The 15333-nt window shown below is 61.8% G+C and overlaps 1 protein-coding gene across 9 annotated transcripts in view; it reads left to right on the top strand.

The window, feature by feature from the left end:
* Positions 1 to 4319: 4319 nt before the first annotated feature.
* Positions 4320 to 15333, top strand: part of SRCIN1 (SRC kinase signaling inhibitor 1) — a 66500-nt gene continuing 55486 nt past the window's right edge. For 3 of the 9 annotated variants that reach the window (XM_072029038.1, XM_072029037.1, XM_072029039.1), the window contains exons 1-2: positions 4330 to 4503; positions 13299 to 13361. In XM_072029038.1, coding sequence (XP_071885139.1) covers positions 4332 to 4503; positions 13299 to 13361 — 235 coding nt within the window. In that variant the 5' untranslated portion in view covers positions 4330 to 4331. Of the gene's footprint in view, positions 4545 to 13298; positions 13362 to 15333 lie in introns of all 9 variants that reach the window. The other 6 variants (XM_072029034.1, XM_072029035.1, XM_072029033.1 and 3 more) reach the window with 5 other exon arrangements.

The following is a 15333-nucleotide window of genomic DNA, read 5'->3' as shown; positions in this document are numbered from 1 at the left end:
CCTGGCCGTGGCTGTGCCGGGCACAGATTTTGGGTTTTGGACACGCAACCCACGGGGATGGCTGTGAATTGGACCCGTGTGCTGCTGCGGGCGAGCCTCGAGCCCAATACAACCATGTGGGGACGAGGATCTGTCTCAGACCTTGGGTTTGGGTTTCTGTGCTGGGGCAGAAGAGGTTTTCCTTCCTTAAGGAACCCAGGCTCTGAGCGGGACCGCGCGCTCCAGATGGGAAGGGACGTGGAGGCAGCGCAGCGTCCCTTCCTGAGACAACAAAATCTATTTGCTGGCGCTGCTTTTGCTCACACATCTGCCAGTGCCTGCATTGCTTAGCTGTTATTAAGCCCTCACCAGTCACCGTGAAATTGGGCAGCTCCTCCCGTTTGCATTCCTGCATGGAGCGGGCTGGGGAATTCCTCCAGCTCCTGCAATATTTCCCCCCCTCGAGCTCTCCTTCTGCCTCCCCAGCTCATTCCTGGAGCTCCGGCCTTTTCCCTGTGCTCCTGGAGGCAGAAAGGGGCTGGGCGGGGGCAGCAAAATGATGCTGGAAGGGAACCGGAGGACTTTGTTGGTCCTTTCAGGTGGATTTTTGGAAGAGGGTGGGGATGGGGGGCAGTGCAAAATGCACGTCCCCAAGCCTGTGTGTGGCAGGACGAACACGGGGGGGGGGGTTTGTGCGTGACTGGGTGCATTATAAATGGAAACGTGTGGCTGTACGGCCAGCGTGGGCGGCGGGGCTGGGCACACGGGTGAATGTGAGCATGTGCAGAGGGGGGACAGATGTGTGTGGGATGGCTCCGTGTGAAGCTATGTTAAAAATACGAGCGAGGCAGACACTGGCGCTTCAGATGCTCAGACTTTGCTTCAAAATCTCCCAGGCGAGGCAACGAGGGCGCTGGGCCGGGGGCGGCAGCAGGGGCTCGCGGTGCCCAGGTGATGCTCATCTCCGCTCACTTCCAGCCACTCGTTTCCTCCTTGGTGGTTTTAAAATGGGGCACAGGGAATTTATTGAGTTATTTTGGGGGGGAGTGGGCTTGGCATTGCCTTTTCTGAAGCTCCCTGCTAACTGGGGATGCGGCAAAGTGGGACTGGTAAGAAAATTTCAGCATCCACACGGGTTGGGAGCTTGCTGCTGGGGGAGTTTGCTGTGACCAAGAGGAGGGGTTTGGGACTTTGCAGGGTAAATAATGCCCTACTGGCATCAAGGTATTAAACTTCTGGGGTCTGGGCCCCCAGTTTTAGGCTGGCCCCACTGGATGAGGGGGGCAGGCAGCAGCATCTCCTGCTCCCCAAAACCTTTCCAATGTGCTGGAGCTGGGGGCGTGAGCTGCCTCGGGCTGCGTGGCGGAGGAGGGAGGATGAGGATGGTGTGCTTCAAGGGGAGGGCTAATTAAAGGCAAGGAGCCCCCAGATCTCACCCAGGGGCCTCATTCCTGGCCCTGCAGAAGGGGATTGAGGTCTTTTTCCTTCTGGGCTGGATGGAAGGAACATGAAAGCTGAGCCTCGGCTCTCAATTATTTATGATCCATTTCTTTTTTTGTCTGACTTGTCCTAAAACGTCCTTTGAAGCCCCCGCACGTCCTGGTCCCTCTCCAGCCCCAGCGTGGCTCCCAGTCCTCTCTCTGCCTTCTCCACTGCTGGGGCCTTTTTCCTGTGCCCTCTCTGCCCTTTCCCTGCCCAGATTTGCCTCTCCAAATGTGCAGGTGCTGCACGCAGTGGTGGCTGCTCCCGGTGGTTGTGCTGCTCCAAGGGCAGCGCGAGGGTTTCGGAGCATCTCTGCTTCCCTCTCCTCTCTCCTTTGGGAGGAACCCAGCTGCGGTTCTCTGCGGGGGTTTGGTGCTCAGAGCATTTTGGGGGAAAAGAGCCATCCATGGCAGGATCCTGTCCCTGCAGCTCTCAGCCAAGTCGCAGATGTTGGCTCGCTTGGTGACACACCAGCTCCTGCAGCCGTGCGGTTACGCACCGTATCTGCTCTCCTCTTTAAATTAAATTCCTGCCTATTGTGGCTGCAGGACTTTCCCTCTCCCTCTGCAAAGCCTCAGAAAACAGAAGTAAATAGACTTGTTCTCTTGCAGGCTTTCTTCCAAGAAGGCGGGGATGTGTTCGGGTCATTCCCGTGGTTTTGGGCAGGGTTGGCTCCTGCCCCTGCCTGGTGCTGGTGGTGGCAGCGGGGGCTGCGTCCGCCCCATCCCATCCTGCCCGGCCCCAGGGCTCGTGGCCACGGTGCCCCCCCCGGGCTTGCCCCTGCCCTGCCCTGCACGTGTTTTAATGGGCTTCTGGAAAGAGATCACCTCGTGGTATCGGGTGTGCAAGGTTATTGGAAGGAGACCAGCAAAGGTCCATAACCTCTCTGCTGATGAGGATGAAGTGCTTGTTTAATACATTTCAGCTTTCAAATATTTCTCCTTAATGTGTTTTTGAAATGACTGGAGCTCTGAAGGGAATATGTAACTTGTTAGAAAATAGATGTGCCGATTAGACCGCATTTCAGCTCATTTAGAGACATTTCACCACCTCACTTGGATCTGCTGTGATCAAAACTCCTGCCTCCCCGTGAGCTGTGGATTTGGGGAGCTGTCAGCGGCATCGCCCCGTGGCGTGGTCCCGTGCTGGGGCTGCTCCATGGGTGCTGGTGCGAGGCTTTGGTGGTGGCGTGGGGAAGCTTTCATCACGGCTGGGTCTGTGTCGGGTTTTCTGGTGTGTTCCCTGTCTGTGGTCAGGGTGGGTCATGCCAGGAGGGAGCAGTTTCCACCTCGCTGCTTGAATTTCCCTCTGGTGCTCTGTAAAAATTAAATCTACCCCTGGGCTCCTGCCAGGTAGCAGGATCTGTCCCTTGCTGGGTCTCCTGCGTGGTTTGGGAGGTGTCCGTGCGCAGATGGCCCTGCGGAGCCGTGTGCTCCCTCCAACACAGGGAGGTTTGGGCTTTCCTGGTGGCATCTCTGAGAGTGGCAGCTTGGGGCTGGGTATCAGATGAGATATTTGAATGCTGGGGGAATGTCAGCTCCTCTGGTCTGGCTGCCAGCACGACACAGACCGGACAATTTCACTTTCTGTTATAAACGCTTCGCCTCTTAATACATCTCTGAGGCACTCCCGAATCTAACAGCAGTTCCAGGTCTCTTTCCATCCCATTTTTCATTCATCCTTTCTCTTCCCCCTTTTCTCCCTCTTTCCTGTGCCCCCCAGCACGCAGAGCTCCTTCTCCCCCCCTCTCCCAGCTCAGCAGGATGCAGTGGCAGGGGTGTAAGGAGGACTTGGAGGTGATGGGAGCGTGGGCTCATTACCAGGCAGGGACAAGTGATGTGTTGCAGCAGGACACGGCCCCCCTGGCCCACGCGTGCCGGGGCGTCCTGCTGCCAGGAGCACGTCAGCCCCATCAAGACGCACTTCGCTGGCTCTGGAAAAGGTTTTTGCCCCACGGACGTTCTCCTAATGGAGCCAGCGCTTCCGCGCTCCCCCGTGCCGCTGGGCAGCGGCTCTCCTGCTAATGCAGCGCTGCGGGGAGCGCGGGGGCTGCCGGGGGGAGCTGGGGTCTCCTCAATCCTCCCTCCTCCTGGCTGGGGAGGTGGTGGTCGGGGTCACAGCCCCTGTCCCATGAGGGGGGGAAGCGGAGAAAATCTGTGAGCTGTCCTTGCCCATCCGCAGAATAAAGCAGCTGCTTGCTGGTTCTTTCTCCTGTCTTCTGATCTTGTTCTCTGGACTTCAGGTCCATTTTTCTTGGCCAGGAGGTGCCAAATGGGGTAAGGCACCTTGGTGCACCCAGCACACGGTGACCCTATGGGGGCTGCTCTCCCCCTGGACGGTAGCACTGCCGGATGGGGACTCTGTGTGGGTACCCCATGCGATGGTGCTCCGCTACAGAGCGCTTTGCTGGCTGCTCACCTGGGGAATTTGCAACTGCCCAAAGGCAGGCAGGTGGTGCTGGATGCAGAGCTGGGACCTGCTGGTCCCATGGGGTCAGGTGCAGGACCCGGGGCTCTGCTGGTGGCTCTTCCACCCCCTTTTGTGCTCATTTTCCCCTGACCTACCTTTAGAGCATCTGTGCTGCTGCCCACACAGGGCCACGGCAGCTGCTGCCCACCCCGCCCCTCTCCCAAGGGTGCAGGAGCGTGGCTCTGCCTGCCCCCCCCGGAGCAGCGCGTCCCATGGGTGCCGCTCCCCTGTGTCACCCGTGGGTCCCGCTGCCGGCGGTGCGCGGGGGCAGCCGCTCCCCGCCCCGCTCCCCGGGGGTGCCCCTGGGTGGGCACCTGCCGCCGAGCGCAGGCGGGGGGGGGCCTTTAAGAGGGAGCGGAGAGGGGGAGCCGTCTCCCCGCACATTAATCTCTCATGAGCTAATGTGTTTTTCCCATTTGTTCCTTTGTACATCGCCGAGCTGCGCGCTCCCCCGCGCACACACCCGGGCGCGCCCCCGCTCGCTCGCGCTCTGCCGGGGCCTCGCTGGCGGAGGGACGGGAGCGGGAAGGACGGGAGCGAGCGGCGCAGCGATGGGGAATACACCCTCTCAAGGCATGTCACTCTCACTATGTGCACCCATTCTTAAGTAGCAGGTATTTTTTTTTTATTCGTGTGTTTTGGTTTTTTTTTCCTTCCTCCTCCCTCCACGCCGCCGGTGCCGTTGCCGCTGCTGCCCGGGGCTCCGCCGCTCCCGGTGCCGGTGGTGACCGCCCGCGGGGGGCTCCGGTGTTTCTGGGGGGGGGGCCGGGCGCGGGGCTCGGCAGCCGGAGCCGGGGCTGCGGTGCCCCCCCACACACACCCCCAAGGGCTGGGGGCGCGGCGCTGCTGCTGCTGCTCGGGGCCGGTCGCTGCCGGGGCCGCCGCGCTCCGAAGGGGCGCAGCCGCCGGTGGCGGTCCCGGGGAGGCGGCGGCGGGGACCGGAGCGGGGGTGGCCGGGGGCTCGGGGGGGGGCTCGCCGGGATGCTGGGGGCGGTTGTGCCCGGCGTTGCCGCGGCACCGGGCGTTGTGCTGCCCCAGCCGGGCGGCGGCTGCGGGCTCGGGGGTTCCTTTGGAGAGGGACAGGGGGGGCGAGGAGGGGGGCTGCGGGCTGTGCCCCCTCCCGGCTCTCTCGCCCCCATCCTTCCCCCGGCCGTTGCTGGGGCGCGCGGGGTGGGCGAGCCGCGGGGGCGCCCCTTTTGGGGCGTTCGCAGCATCCCTGGGGAGGAGGAGGAGGAGGAAGAGCCTGGCACGTCCCGGGCTGCGCCCGGCTGCGGGGGGGGTGGTGGGAGGGGTGGAGGCGGGCAGGGAAACTTAAAATAACTCCGGAGGCCCCCCCACGACCGGGGCTGAAGGAGCCGCCGAGGGGCTGCTCCCCCCGCCGGCTGGGCAGGCAGGGCCGCTGGGTGGGGGGGTGCGCCCGGGGGTGCGCGGTGCGCTGCGGCCCCCGCCGTGCCCTGCCCCACGCTGGTGGGGGGGCTGCGCTGCCCGCGGGTGGGGGCCCCTTTGTCTGCCCTGGCGGCGGGCAGCGCCCAGCCTGCGCCCCGCAGCCTCTCCCCTTCTTTGTTCTCCGCATCCTCGCCCTGGCTGCGGGAGGCGGGCGGGGGGGCGGTGATGCTCGGGTCCCCCCCGCACCTGCTGGTGCCGGGTGGGTGCTGGCGCCCAACTCCCCGGGAAGTTGGGTTTGGCTGCGGGAGGCCCCGGGATCGTGCCCGGCCCCGGGGGAGTGGGGGGGGGTCGCATCCAGCCAGCTCCCTGCTGGGGCTGGGGGTGGGAGGGGGCTCTCCTCTTGGCCGGTCCCTGAGGGGTGTGGATGGCCCCCACCCTGGCACCAGGTGGGGAATTGGGCTGGGTCAGTCCCAGGGACCCCAGATTTGCTGTCAGTCTCCTGGCCTGGCTGCCAGCGCCCAGATCCTGGGGGCTTTTCAGTCCCCCCCGGTCACTCCGTGGCTTTTGTGCCCCCACTGTGCTGCTGCTGTGGGGGCTGTGTGGGATCCGAGCTGCCCAGAGCCACCCGATCACGCCCACCCCAGCGGTGGCTCTTTCCTCATTTTAATGAGGAATACATTTTCGATGTGCTAATTATTTCCCACCAGACTGCCCCTGAAGCCTCCTACATTCACACCATTGTGGAAATGGCTCCGTGCTCCTCCTGACAGTACTCGGTGCCCCTGGGAGCTGCTGGTGGGCTGCAAAGCCTTCAGGGGGCTCGGGGGGAGCCTCAGGGCTGCCGAAGGCTGCCTTTGTGCAAAGGGGCCTTAATCCTTTGCCAGGAGCCATCCCTTGCTGCCCGGCAGGATGGGTGGGGGGCCCTCAGCCTGTTTGCTCCTGAGCACCCTGCTCGTGGCTGGGGAGATGTCTGTGGGGACGGGCTGGAGTGGTTGATGGGCAGCCTGGGTGTTGCTGGGGTGGGGGCAGTGCTGAGAACTGGTGGGGCGATTGCACTTGTCTGGGTGCTGGTGGTGTTCATGGCAGGGCTGGCATTGGCCCCTGACATGACCTTGGCCAAGCTGCTTGGCTCCCCCCACGATGTTTTTTTTCCCTTTCTGGAAATGTGGATGAAGGCTCCTCTCCGCCACACGCTGCCGTGGAGCTGTGAATTTAGGCTGCCCCCCCCCAAATCCTCCTCCTTCCCTCTGCCGTGTGAGCATCAGCTCGCAGCAAAGGCCCGGCTGGTGGGAAACACCCACCCGTGCCTGCCTTTGCTTTATTTTCCCCCAAGAAATTCTCCATGCCGATTCCTTTGCCATGGGAGCAGGGGTGCCCTGGGTGCCCTTTGCTGCTGCAGGGACCCCGGTGGGAGCTGCCTTGGCACCGGCCAGGAGCAGTGGCCCCCGTGGGACCCTGCCAGGGGCTGGAACAGCCCTCTGCCATGGGGAGCGGGGAGGGAGGACGCAGCCTGGTGGTGCAGGGTTTAATTATAGAAATTGATTCTCCTCTTTGCCATGCATCGATCCCAGCCAGGGTGCACAGCAGCTCCCTGTGCCCCGGGGACACTGCCTGGCACGCACGGACACGTGTGTGTGGTGCCCACAGTGTGGGGCAGGGCTGGGGTTTTGGGGGGCAGCCCCAAGCACCAGGGAGGGGCCGGGGTCAGGCGGCTGGGGTCTGTTTTGGGGTCTGGAGAGGAGGTGAATGCGTGCAGGTGTCCGCAGGGTGCTGTGTGCATGGAGGAGCCCAGTGAGGCTCCCGCTGACAATATTTTATTTCCAGCCATGCTGGGGAGGAAGCGGAGGGAGGCTGCAGGCTGGCGGCGTGTTTTGGGGAGGCTCAGGGCGCAGCAGAGCAGGGTTTGAGCAATGTGAGAATGGGGGGAGGAAGGCTGCTGTGCTGCCTCCTTGCTCCTGGGGGGGGGGGCTTGGCTCTGCCCCCGTGGTGTCCCAGGCCTGCTCCTGGCTGAGGACAAGGTGCTGATGGCCCCAGCCCTGCAGATTTTGGCTTGGAGATGCTGGACCCTCAGCAAAGCAGCGTGACGGGGGCTGCCCTGGGGGCTGAGATTGGGATGGGGAGGCACGAGCATGGGGCTGGATGTGGGGAGGTATCAGAAGGGCAGAGGCTCCCTTTTGTGCCAGCCCCGTGGCTGTGAAGTTCTCGCCCCCCCAGCGGTTTGCTCAGCTGGCTCTTTCCCAGCGGCTGTGGTCAGGTTCCGTGACAGTTCTCGTTATTAAAACGCCCCTGGGTGGGGGCGATGAGCGATGCCTGCCGTGAGAGCCGCAGGGCGGAGAGCAGAGGCTGCTCGGGCCAGCTTTGCAGAATTATTGGCATAAAAAAGCAGCGGGCGATCCTGTTAGCATCACTTGGGGACGTCTGGGGCCTGCGATGGGGTCACACGAGCGGGTCTGACCCCCCCCTGGATGGGCTCCTGCAGCCGCAGCATCGCCTGTGGCACTGCAAGGTCCCAGCTCCTCACCTCCAGCATCTTCAGCTCCAAAGGGGTGAGCACATGCTGCCCCCCATCAGCTGCGCCTGCTCCCCACCCAAGGTCCTCATCAACCCCCCCTCCTGGCTGCGCCAGGCTGCAGGTGCACCAAGGCTCAAAGAGGCACTCAGCAAAGGAGCTTAAATGCTTGTTAAAAAATTACTGATTTGCTCCTCGCCACCCAATGGGGATAATAAAACTTTGCTGTCAGCTGTTTTTATTTTTTTTTTCCCTCCCCCTGCGTGGTTTCCACTTTCAGAATAAATGCAAATGAAGATTTAAAAAAAAAAAAATCACAACACCACCACATCTCAAACAGAAGGACTGATGGAAAGGGCTGGGTGGGGGCGGGAGGAAGTGGAAGGAGGGGGGGACAAACACTTATGGTTTGTTTGTGTTTTTTTTTTTTTTTTTTCCCTTGTGCTGAAATGTTCTGATTGCAAAGGGAGGAGGGCAAAGGAAGATGATGCATCTGAGTTTGTAGCACAGCTAATAGTGCTCGGTTGGGAAATCGAGCATCTGTACTCTCCCCAAACTGGGAACCAGCGTCACAGCCAAACTGGGAAGGTGGACATGGAAAGAAGCTGCTTTTTCTCCTAGTCCATCCCCGCAGCTCCTGGCTGAGGTCTCCCCCTCCTGCCTCCTGCAGCCCCCAGGTGGGATGTCCAGAGGAGGCAGTGAGGGAGATGCTCCTCAGCTGTGACAGAGCCTGCAATCAGCTGCTCTGGCTGGTGTTGCCCAGCCCCAGTTTATATATTTCAATTACAGCCTGTTAAAAGCCTCGGTGTTTCAGGAGTTGCCCAGATTTACAGCTCCTGTCCTGCAGCCAGCTCGGGACTCTGCGGTGGTGCCTGGTGGTGCAGCTCCTGCCTGGAGCGGGGCAGTGCTGGTGGATTTGGGGATTTAGAACCAGCAATCAGCTTGACACCTGCCCCCATTTCTCCCACCTCCCTTCTCCCCAGGTGCCTGGCATCTTCCTCGTGAGCACCCTGGGGTTAGAGGCACCCAAATCTGATGGTCGGTGGCTCTCGTTAATTGGCCTCATTACCATGGTGGCAGGGATGCCCAAGGTGGGGAGGGGAGCCCATAAGCCCTGACCCAGCCTCTTGACTCCTAGAGGTGGTTTTGTATGGTGGATGTGGCATCTGGTTTGTTTATTGGGGTTTGCTTTTACGTGGGATGATTTGAGCTGGAAAGGGACCAAATGCTGAATGGCAGCAGCTCAGGCCCCGGACCTGGCTGGGCCAGGATGGACCCGGCAGCTCGGTGTGGGGGGAGTGGGATGGGAGTTCAGGGCGATGACCCCCGGTGTAGGATTTCCTCTTGGTCCTTTACGAGCCCCTGGTTCACTGCAGGCCCCTGATGCAAGGAGGAACAGAGAGGATGAACAGGGAGAGGGAAATCCAAGGACGAGCAGTGAGATGAGGGCTGTGGTGGGACCCGGGCTGCGGCACGGGGCAGGGTGCAGCAGGGCAGCGGTGGCCTGGCCTCATTTCTTGCTCTGCACAAATTCCCTGCTGGAAACTGTGCATCGCTGTGGGCAGTGCATGTTTCTAAAATCCTGGTGTGTTTCAGAGGCCAAATTCCTAAAGAATTTGGGTACACAAAGCCATGCGTCTTGCGAACCTGGCATCGGGCTTGTGGCACCTCCTTGCCCATCTCCTGCCCTGCCTGGAAGCTTCTGGGTGGCCCTGATGGTTCTGGGTGACCCCAAAAAGCCCCCAGCACCTGCTGGAGCTGAGGCTGCAGCTCGGCCACACCGAGAGGCACAGGGCAAGGGTGTGAAAGATCCACCTGTCGGGTGGCTGTCCGTCCTTCCTTTCATCCTTCTTTCCGTCCTTCTTTCCTTCCTTCTGCGGCTGCCGTCGCGCTTGGCAAGGGCAGAGCAGGAGAGGAACAAACTCTCCCCTCGCGTGTTATTTGGAGGGATGCTGTCACGGCGCTCGGGGTTTTTATTTGGCTCGGTGGTTTTATGTTAATGAGCTCGCTCTCTCGCACGCTGAAAAGAGAAGGGAAAAAGTGTCACTTTGGATCTTCATGCATGGAAAAATACAGCACCTCCCTCCTGCAATTAGAGTTGGATCTCGGGGAAGGCGCGCGGAGGCAGGGAGGGCTGCAGGCACGGGTGTCCGCCTCGCAGAGGCAGCCGCCGGCTGAGCCCCCCGGGGATGGCTCCAGCCCCTCTGTGCCGGCCCGTGCTGGCTCCTGGCTGCACCGTTTGGCTCTCAGCATCCTGCTGCTCCCACCTGGGGAGAGGCCCAGAGCCCACGTTTGCTCCTTTTTGCCCATTGCTCACGTCTGTGCCCCTGCGTGCACGCTGCATCCCAGCACTGTGGCACGGGGTCCTGCCAGCCCTGAGCCGGGTCCCTTGTAGGAATTGGGGACGGGGCTCTTGGGGTCGCAGCTAAATGTCCCCGATGCCACCAGCGAGCAGCGGAGCAGAGGCAGCGCCTGCTTGCTCGGCTGTGCAACAGGCAGCCCCAGCGTTGCCCGAGGACTGCAGAATCTGTCTCATTTCAGGAGGATTAATGATTCCAGCATAATTTGAAAAACATTATATGGCTCATTAAAAACACATTGCCCAGACCAAACAGAGCGGGTGCGTGTTCCCAGGCCTGCCAGCCACCTCCCCGTGCCAGTCCGTGGCATCGCCCTCTGCCCGCTGGGCCACGGGGGATGATGGTGAGGCCGAAGGCTGCGCTTGAACCATGCCCGGTTGGGTGCGTGGGGTGGTCATCACCCTCCTCCCTCCTGATCCCGCTTCTGGGGGCAGCCGGGGGCAGCCAGCCGGGACACCGAGTCCCCTCGGGGGGTTTTGGTGATGCCCAGGTGTGGATGCGCTTTGGGGAAAAGACATGGGAGCGTGGATGTTGGGAGCACCCTCTGCCCTCACCTCCTGTGCACAGGGTGCCTGCATGGAGCTGCCAAGCCCCTGCTGAGCGCAGGAGGCTCCTGGGGGGCCCTCAGCCCCCCAAAGGGGTCCCCGTTGTCCCAGGGCCCAGCAGGGAGAAGGGGAGCAGCGCGCCTCCTTCCCCCCGCACCCGCTGCCTTTCTCCCCGCTCCCTTCCCGCACGCCTCCTCCTTTCTCTCGCCTTCGCCGCTTCCTTTCAACTCTGCCTGTGGTGGGGGGAATCAAAGAGGAGAGCAGTTTGGGATTTTCAGTCCTTCCTCAGCCGCTGCACTGCGTGAAAAGCAAAGCCTCTGAAGGACACTCAAGGACGCTGCGATGGCGCGTTCCCGCTCCGCTCCCTGCCCTCCTCCTCCTCCTTTTCCTCCTCCTCCTCCTCTTCCTCCTCCTGCCCTGCCGAAAGCAGCACCCGGGCAGCGGCTGCTGGCGGGGCCGGGGCTCGGTGGCACTGCCTGATGCGACACCTTGTCCCTGTGCCAGGTCCCTCAGGGTGCTGACAGAGGTCTTGGGCGGGTGACAGGGAGCCCTGCTCCTCCCTCGGGGCTCGCACTGGGCACAAAGCAAATCCTGGCCCTGCTCCTGCTGCACGCTGCTGGGCTGGGGCAGGGCGGCTGCGGTCTGGGCACTGCCCGGGTCTCCGTCCCTGGGATGGGGGGACCAGGAGGGGATTGCTCGGCACCCCCCAGTTCAGCATCTTGGTACTCCGCGGATGACGATGGGGGTCTCGGTTTGAGGGGTCCGTAGCAGGGGCAGCACCCAGAGCTTTTTGCTCCCCCCCACAGCATGAAAATTGTGAGGATGAGATCAGAGTTCACGGCAGAACGAGCCATGGAAAATCCCGCGTAAGAGGAGCCACGCTTGTCCCCCTCCTTTTTCTGTTTCCACCAGAAAAGCCACGCTTTGTCACTCGGTCTCATTGCTACCGGGGCATTTTGTGGGCATGACCCAGCTGTGGGAGGGGGCATCGCCTCCAGCCCCTGGGCTTTGCTGCCCCTCTGGGTGCCCCAGCCCCAGCCCCCTGCCCTCCTGCTGGGTCCCACGGCCCCAAATTCGCTCCAGAGCATTTCCTGGCACTTCACAAAACATGGCATCAGTAATTAAACCTCAACAGCAATTATCAAAACAAATGAATAAAGCCCATTTAGGAAGGATTTTCCACTTTTATTTCGTGCTTCTTGTTCCTCTCCCGCTAATGCCTCTCAGATTATTCACTCGCTCTGTGCGTGAAATCCATTCGCACACCACGAGACTCGGAATTTGTGCCCCGTGCCCCAGGAGCGTGCGGCCCCAGCACGTCCTGGCGGTGGGAGAGAGGGGTGCACATCACAACCGACCCCCCCTTGGTCTGAGGTCGAAGACCCCACCCCAAAAGCCAGGGTTGCCAAAGCCATCTGCAGCTGTCAGCCTCGCTCGCTGGGGCTGCAGCCATGGAAACAGCGCTCAGCACCCTCCTCCTCCTCCTTCATCTCCTCCTCCTCCTCCTCCTTGCTGGGGAGGGGGCACCACGGAGCCCCCAGCCTCCCCAGGGGGCTGCACCCCGAGGGCAGCGATGGGAGCGAGGGCACAGGGAGAGGAGCCAGGCTGGGGACGAGGGGACAGACGCCCCACGGCGTGGGCGTGCTGGATGAGCTGGGTGCAATGAATGAGGTCCTTGTGAGCACCGAGGTCTGGTCCCCTGCCCCCCCCGCTGTCCCCTACCCCCCCCCTGCTGTCCCCTGCCTGTCCCTGTCACCCCGCTCCCCCCGCACACAGGCTGGCAGCACAGCGAGGCAGGGGAAGAAATCCACCCTGGTGCCAAAGACAAAGGCTCCAAGCAGCCCTGGGTGAACGCCCAGCACTGCCCGGACTCTGTCCCGCTGCAGGCAGGAGGCTGGGGGAGTTCAGAGCCGGGGACAGCCGGGTGGGGGGCCCTGTGTGGCTGCCACCCCTCCCCGTGCCCACCCAGCTCCGCTCTCAGCATTGTTTTTGCCCACAGGAGCAGTCAGGGCGAGCAGTCAGTGTTAGCAGGCGCTTTTTGGTGCTGTCATTTTGGAGCCGACGTTTGCCCCCACCAGGAGCTGGTGACCCCGGGCTGGGCCGTGTTTGGGTTCGGGGTACAGCAAGGGCACAGCTTTGGGGAAGATCCCGGCTTTTTTTTTGCCAGATCAGGGCCACAGCAAGCCCGTCCCGTCCGAGTGCCCCTCGTGTGTGCACAGCCCCTGCTCCCAGACTCGGGCCGAGCTGGGCAGGGTCCCCGTGGGGACAGCCCAGGAGGATCGGGGCATTTTGGGGGTGAGGCTCCATGCAGGGGGTGCGGGTGCAGGGGCTGCTGTTTGAGTGCCCCCATGGTGGGGTGATGCCGGGGGTCTCCAGGCACGGGGCACAGCCCGGCTCCCCATCGCTGTGTTTCTTTCTCAGACGCTTTCTGCTGCTGCTCTTTTGTTTCAGATTTATTGTGTGTTTGCTTGCTCTGATTTATTTGTTTATTCCCCCTCCATCCCCGGCGAACTTTTCCGCCCGGATCGCGTTCATTCATGAATCTCCTCCTTTCCTGTCCCTAACCAGGGCTCGATCGAATTGCAGGAGGGAAGAAGCCAGGACTCTGTTCCCTTTGTTTAAAGTCACCAGGTTAGTACCGGGGCCGGGGGCCAGCAGTGTGCTCCTCCCCACCCTGCGTGTTTCGTGTCCGTGTCCGCTCCCTCCCCGACCCCCTCCTGGGTGCAGGGGGCGGTGGGAAGGCGGCACCTGAGGTCCTGCCCGGGCTGCAGCCTGCAGCTGGAGGCGTTGGTGTTGCTCCCCGAGGGACCGGCTCTCCCCCAGCAATCCCCACAGCCTGCAAAGTTTGGGGTTTTTCCCCGTTGGGGATGGGGTGGGAGGTGTTTGGAGGGGGGGAGCTGTGCCGGCTCCCTGGGGTTAGGTGCGCAGGCAGGTGCCTTCGCTGGGAGCCGGCTGTTGGACACGCGGCTGGTTCGGAGAAACTGTAAGAGGGAAATGTGGTGGAATCTGTTCAGTAGCAACCCCTGCTGGGTCTGTCATAATAATAGATTTTATTTCTGTGGCATCTGTCGGCCTCTAATGGGCTGGGTGTTCACATTGCTGGAGATGGTTCCAGTGTCTCGGCAAAGATTTCAGCGCTTCTTTTTGGGGAGGCTGAGACGGGCACCGGAGCCCTGTCAATCAGGGCAGCAGCTCCGAGCTCAAATTATCCTGGGAGCAGCAGCAGCCGTCAGTCCCGGCCCAGGAGATGGGGAGAGCGCCCGCAGGGAGCCTCCCTTCCTCCAGCAGCTCCCTGGCTCTCCAAGGGGTTCTTCCCCTCAGGGCTGAGCTCCAGGCACCATCCCACCCGTGCCTTCTGCTCTAGGTTTGGTTATCCGGGTCATTGATGATCTCCTGCCCTGCAGCAGGAGGGTTTTTTGTGCCTGAAGGCAAGGGGAGCAGCACCGGGGGTCGTTCTGAGGGCTGCACATCGCTGTCATGCAGCCGAGTCCCAGCAGAGCCGTGCCGTGCCGGGGAGGATGGCCTGGAGGTGGAGGAAATCAAGCTTGTAATGCGCGGGGTGTGCCAGGCCCGCTCACACGAGAGCCGTGACGGTGGAGAAGCAAGGCGCTGGAACGGCGCGCTGTGATTTAATTGCATTTCCTGCACACGCCTTGGTGGGTTGTAATGATGCCATGTCCCGAAAGGGGAGTGGGCAAGCAGGATGCAGGCAGCAGCCCACGGCCGGGCCACGCACCCATTTGGGGACCTGCCCGCGGCGCTGAGCGCTGCTCTGGCTCGTTTGCTGTCCCAGAATGACACGTGCAATTAGCTGCCTGGCTCCGAGAGGCAAGCACGCTTGCCCCTCAGCTGGAGAGCAGATTGCGTGCCTGCTTCCTCGGGACCCTGCAGGAAGGGGGTCCCGGAGCCTGTGCTCGTGGTGCTGTCGGTGGGGTTTGCTGTTGGCTCCGTGCGCGGCGTCGCAGCCCTGCTGGTTCCACCACCAGTTTGTGGTCCCCAACCTGTGGGGGGCTGCGGGTCCTGCTGGTGCTGAACCTTATCATTGTGGCAATGCTTCACTGGGATTCACACCCTTGAACCATCCGGGCAGCGCCTGGGGGTGTTGAGATGAGCACAGCAAGGGGAAGGGCGCAGGGAAGGGACGGGATCCCTGTGTCTGTAGAGTTTGTGGGCTCTCTCCAGGACCTCCAAAGACCTTTCTGACAACCCGGTTTGATCCCACCCACGTAACACGGGCCTTGCAGTCTCGGCAGTGATTTCCACCCAGACCATGGCTCCTGGCTGAGCCGGAGTTTGTCTTTCAGGAGAACAGCCTGCCTTGAGTGAACGGTGGGAAGTGATGGAGAAACCACCCCTTGGTGCAGGCTGTTCCCGGGCCCCGCTAAGCACATCTGCCTCTTCTTGTCTGTGTTCCTGACGCTTCAGCTTCCAGCTATCAGATCTTGTTCTGCCTTTGTCTGAACAAGATTAAAGAGCCCCTGCTCTCAGAAGCTGCATCCTTGTGGAGGTGAGCACAGAGACAGCTATAAGGTCATCCTGCAGACACGTAATGATGCCAGTTAATGAGCACGTCTCCTGTGCAAAGAGGCAGGTTCGACCCCTT

This window comes from Anas platyrhynchos, chromosome 28, assembly GCF_047663525.1.
Source record: "Anas platyrhynchos isolate ZD024472 breed Pekin duck chromosome 28, IASCAAS_PekinDuck_T2T, whole genome shotgun sequence".
Lineage (NCBI taxonomy): Eukaryota > Metazoa > Chordata > Aves > Anseriformes > Anatidae > Anas > Anas platyrhynchos.
This window is presented reverse-complemented; position numbering and strand designations above follow the sequence as displayed.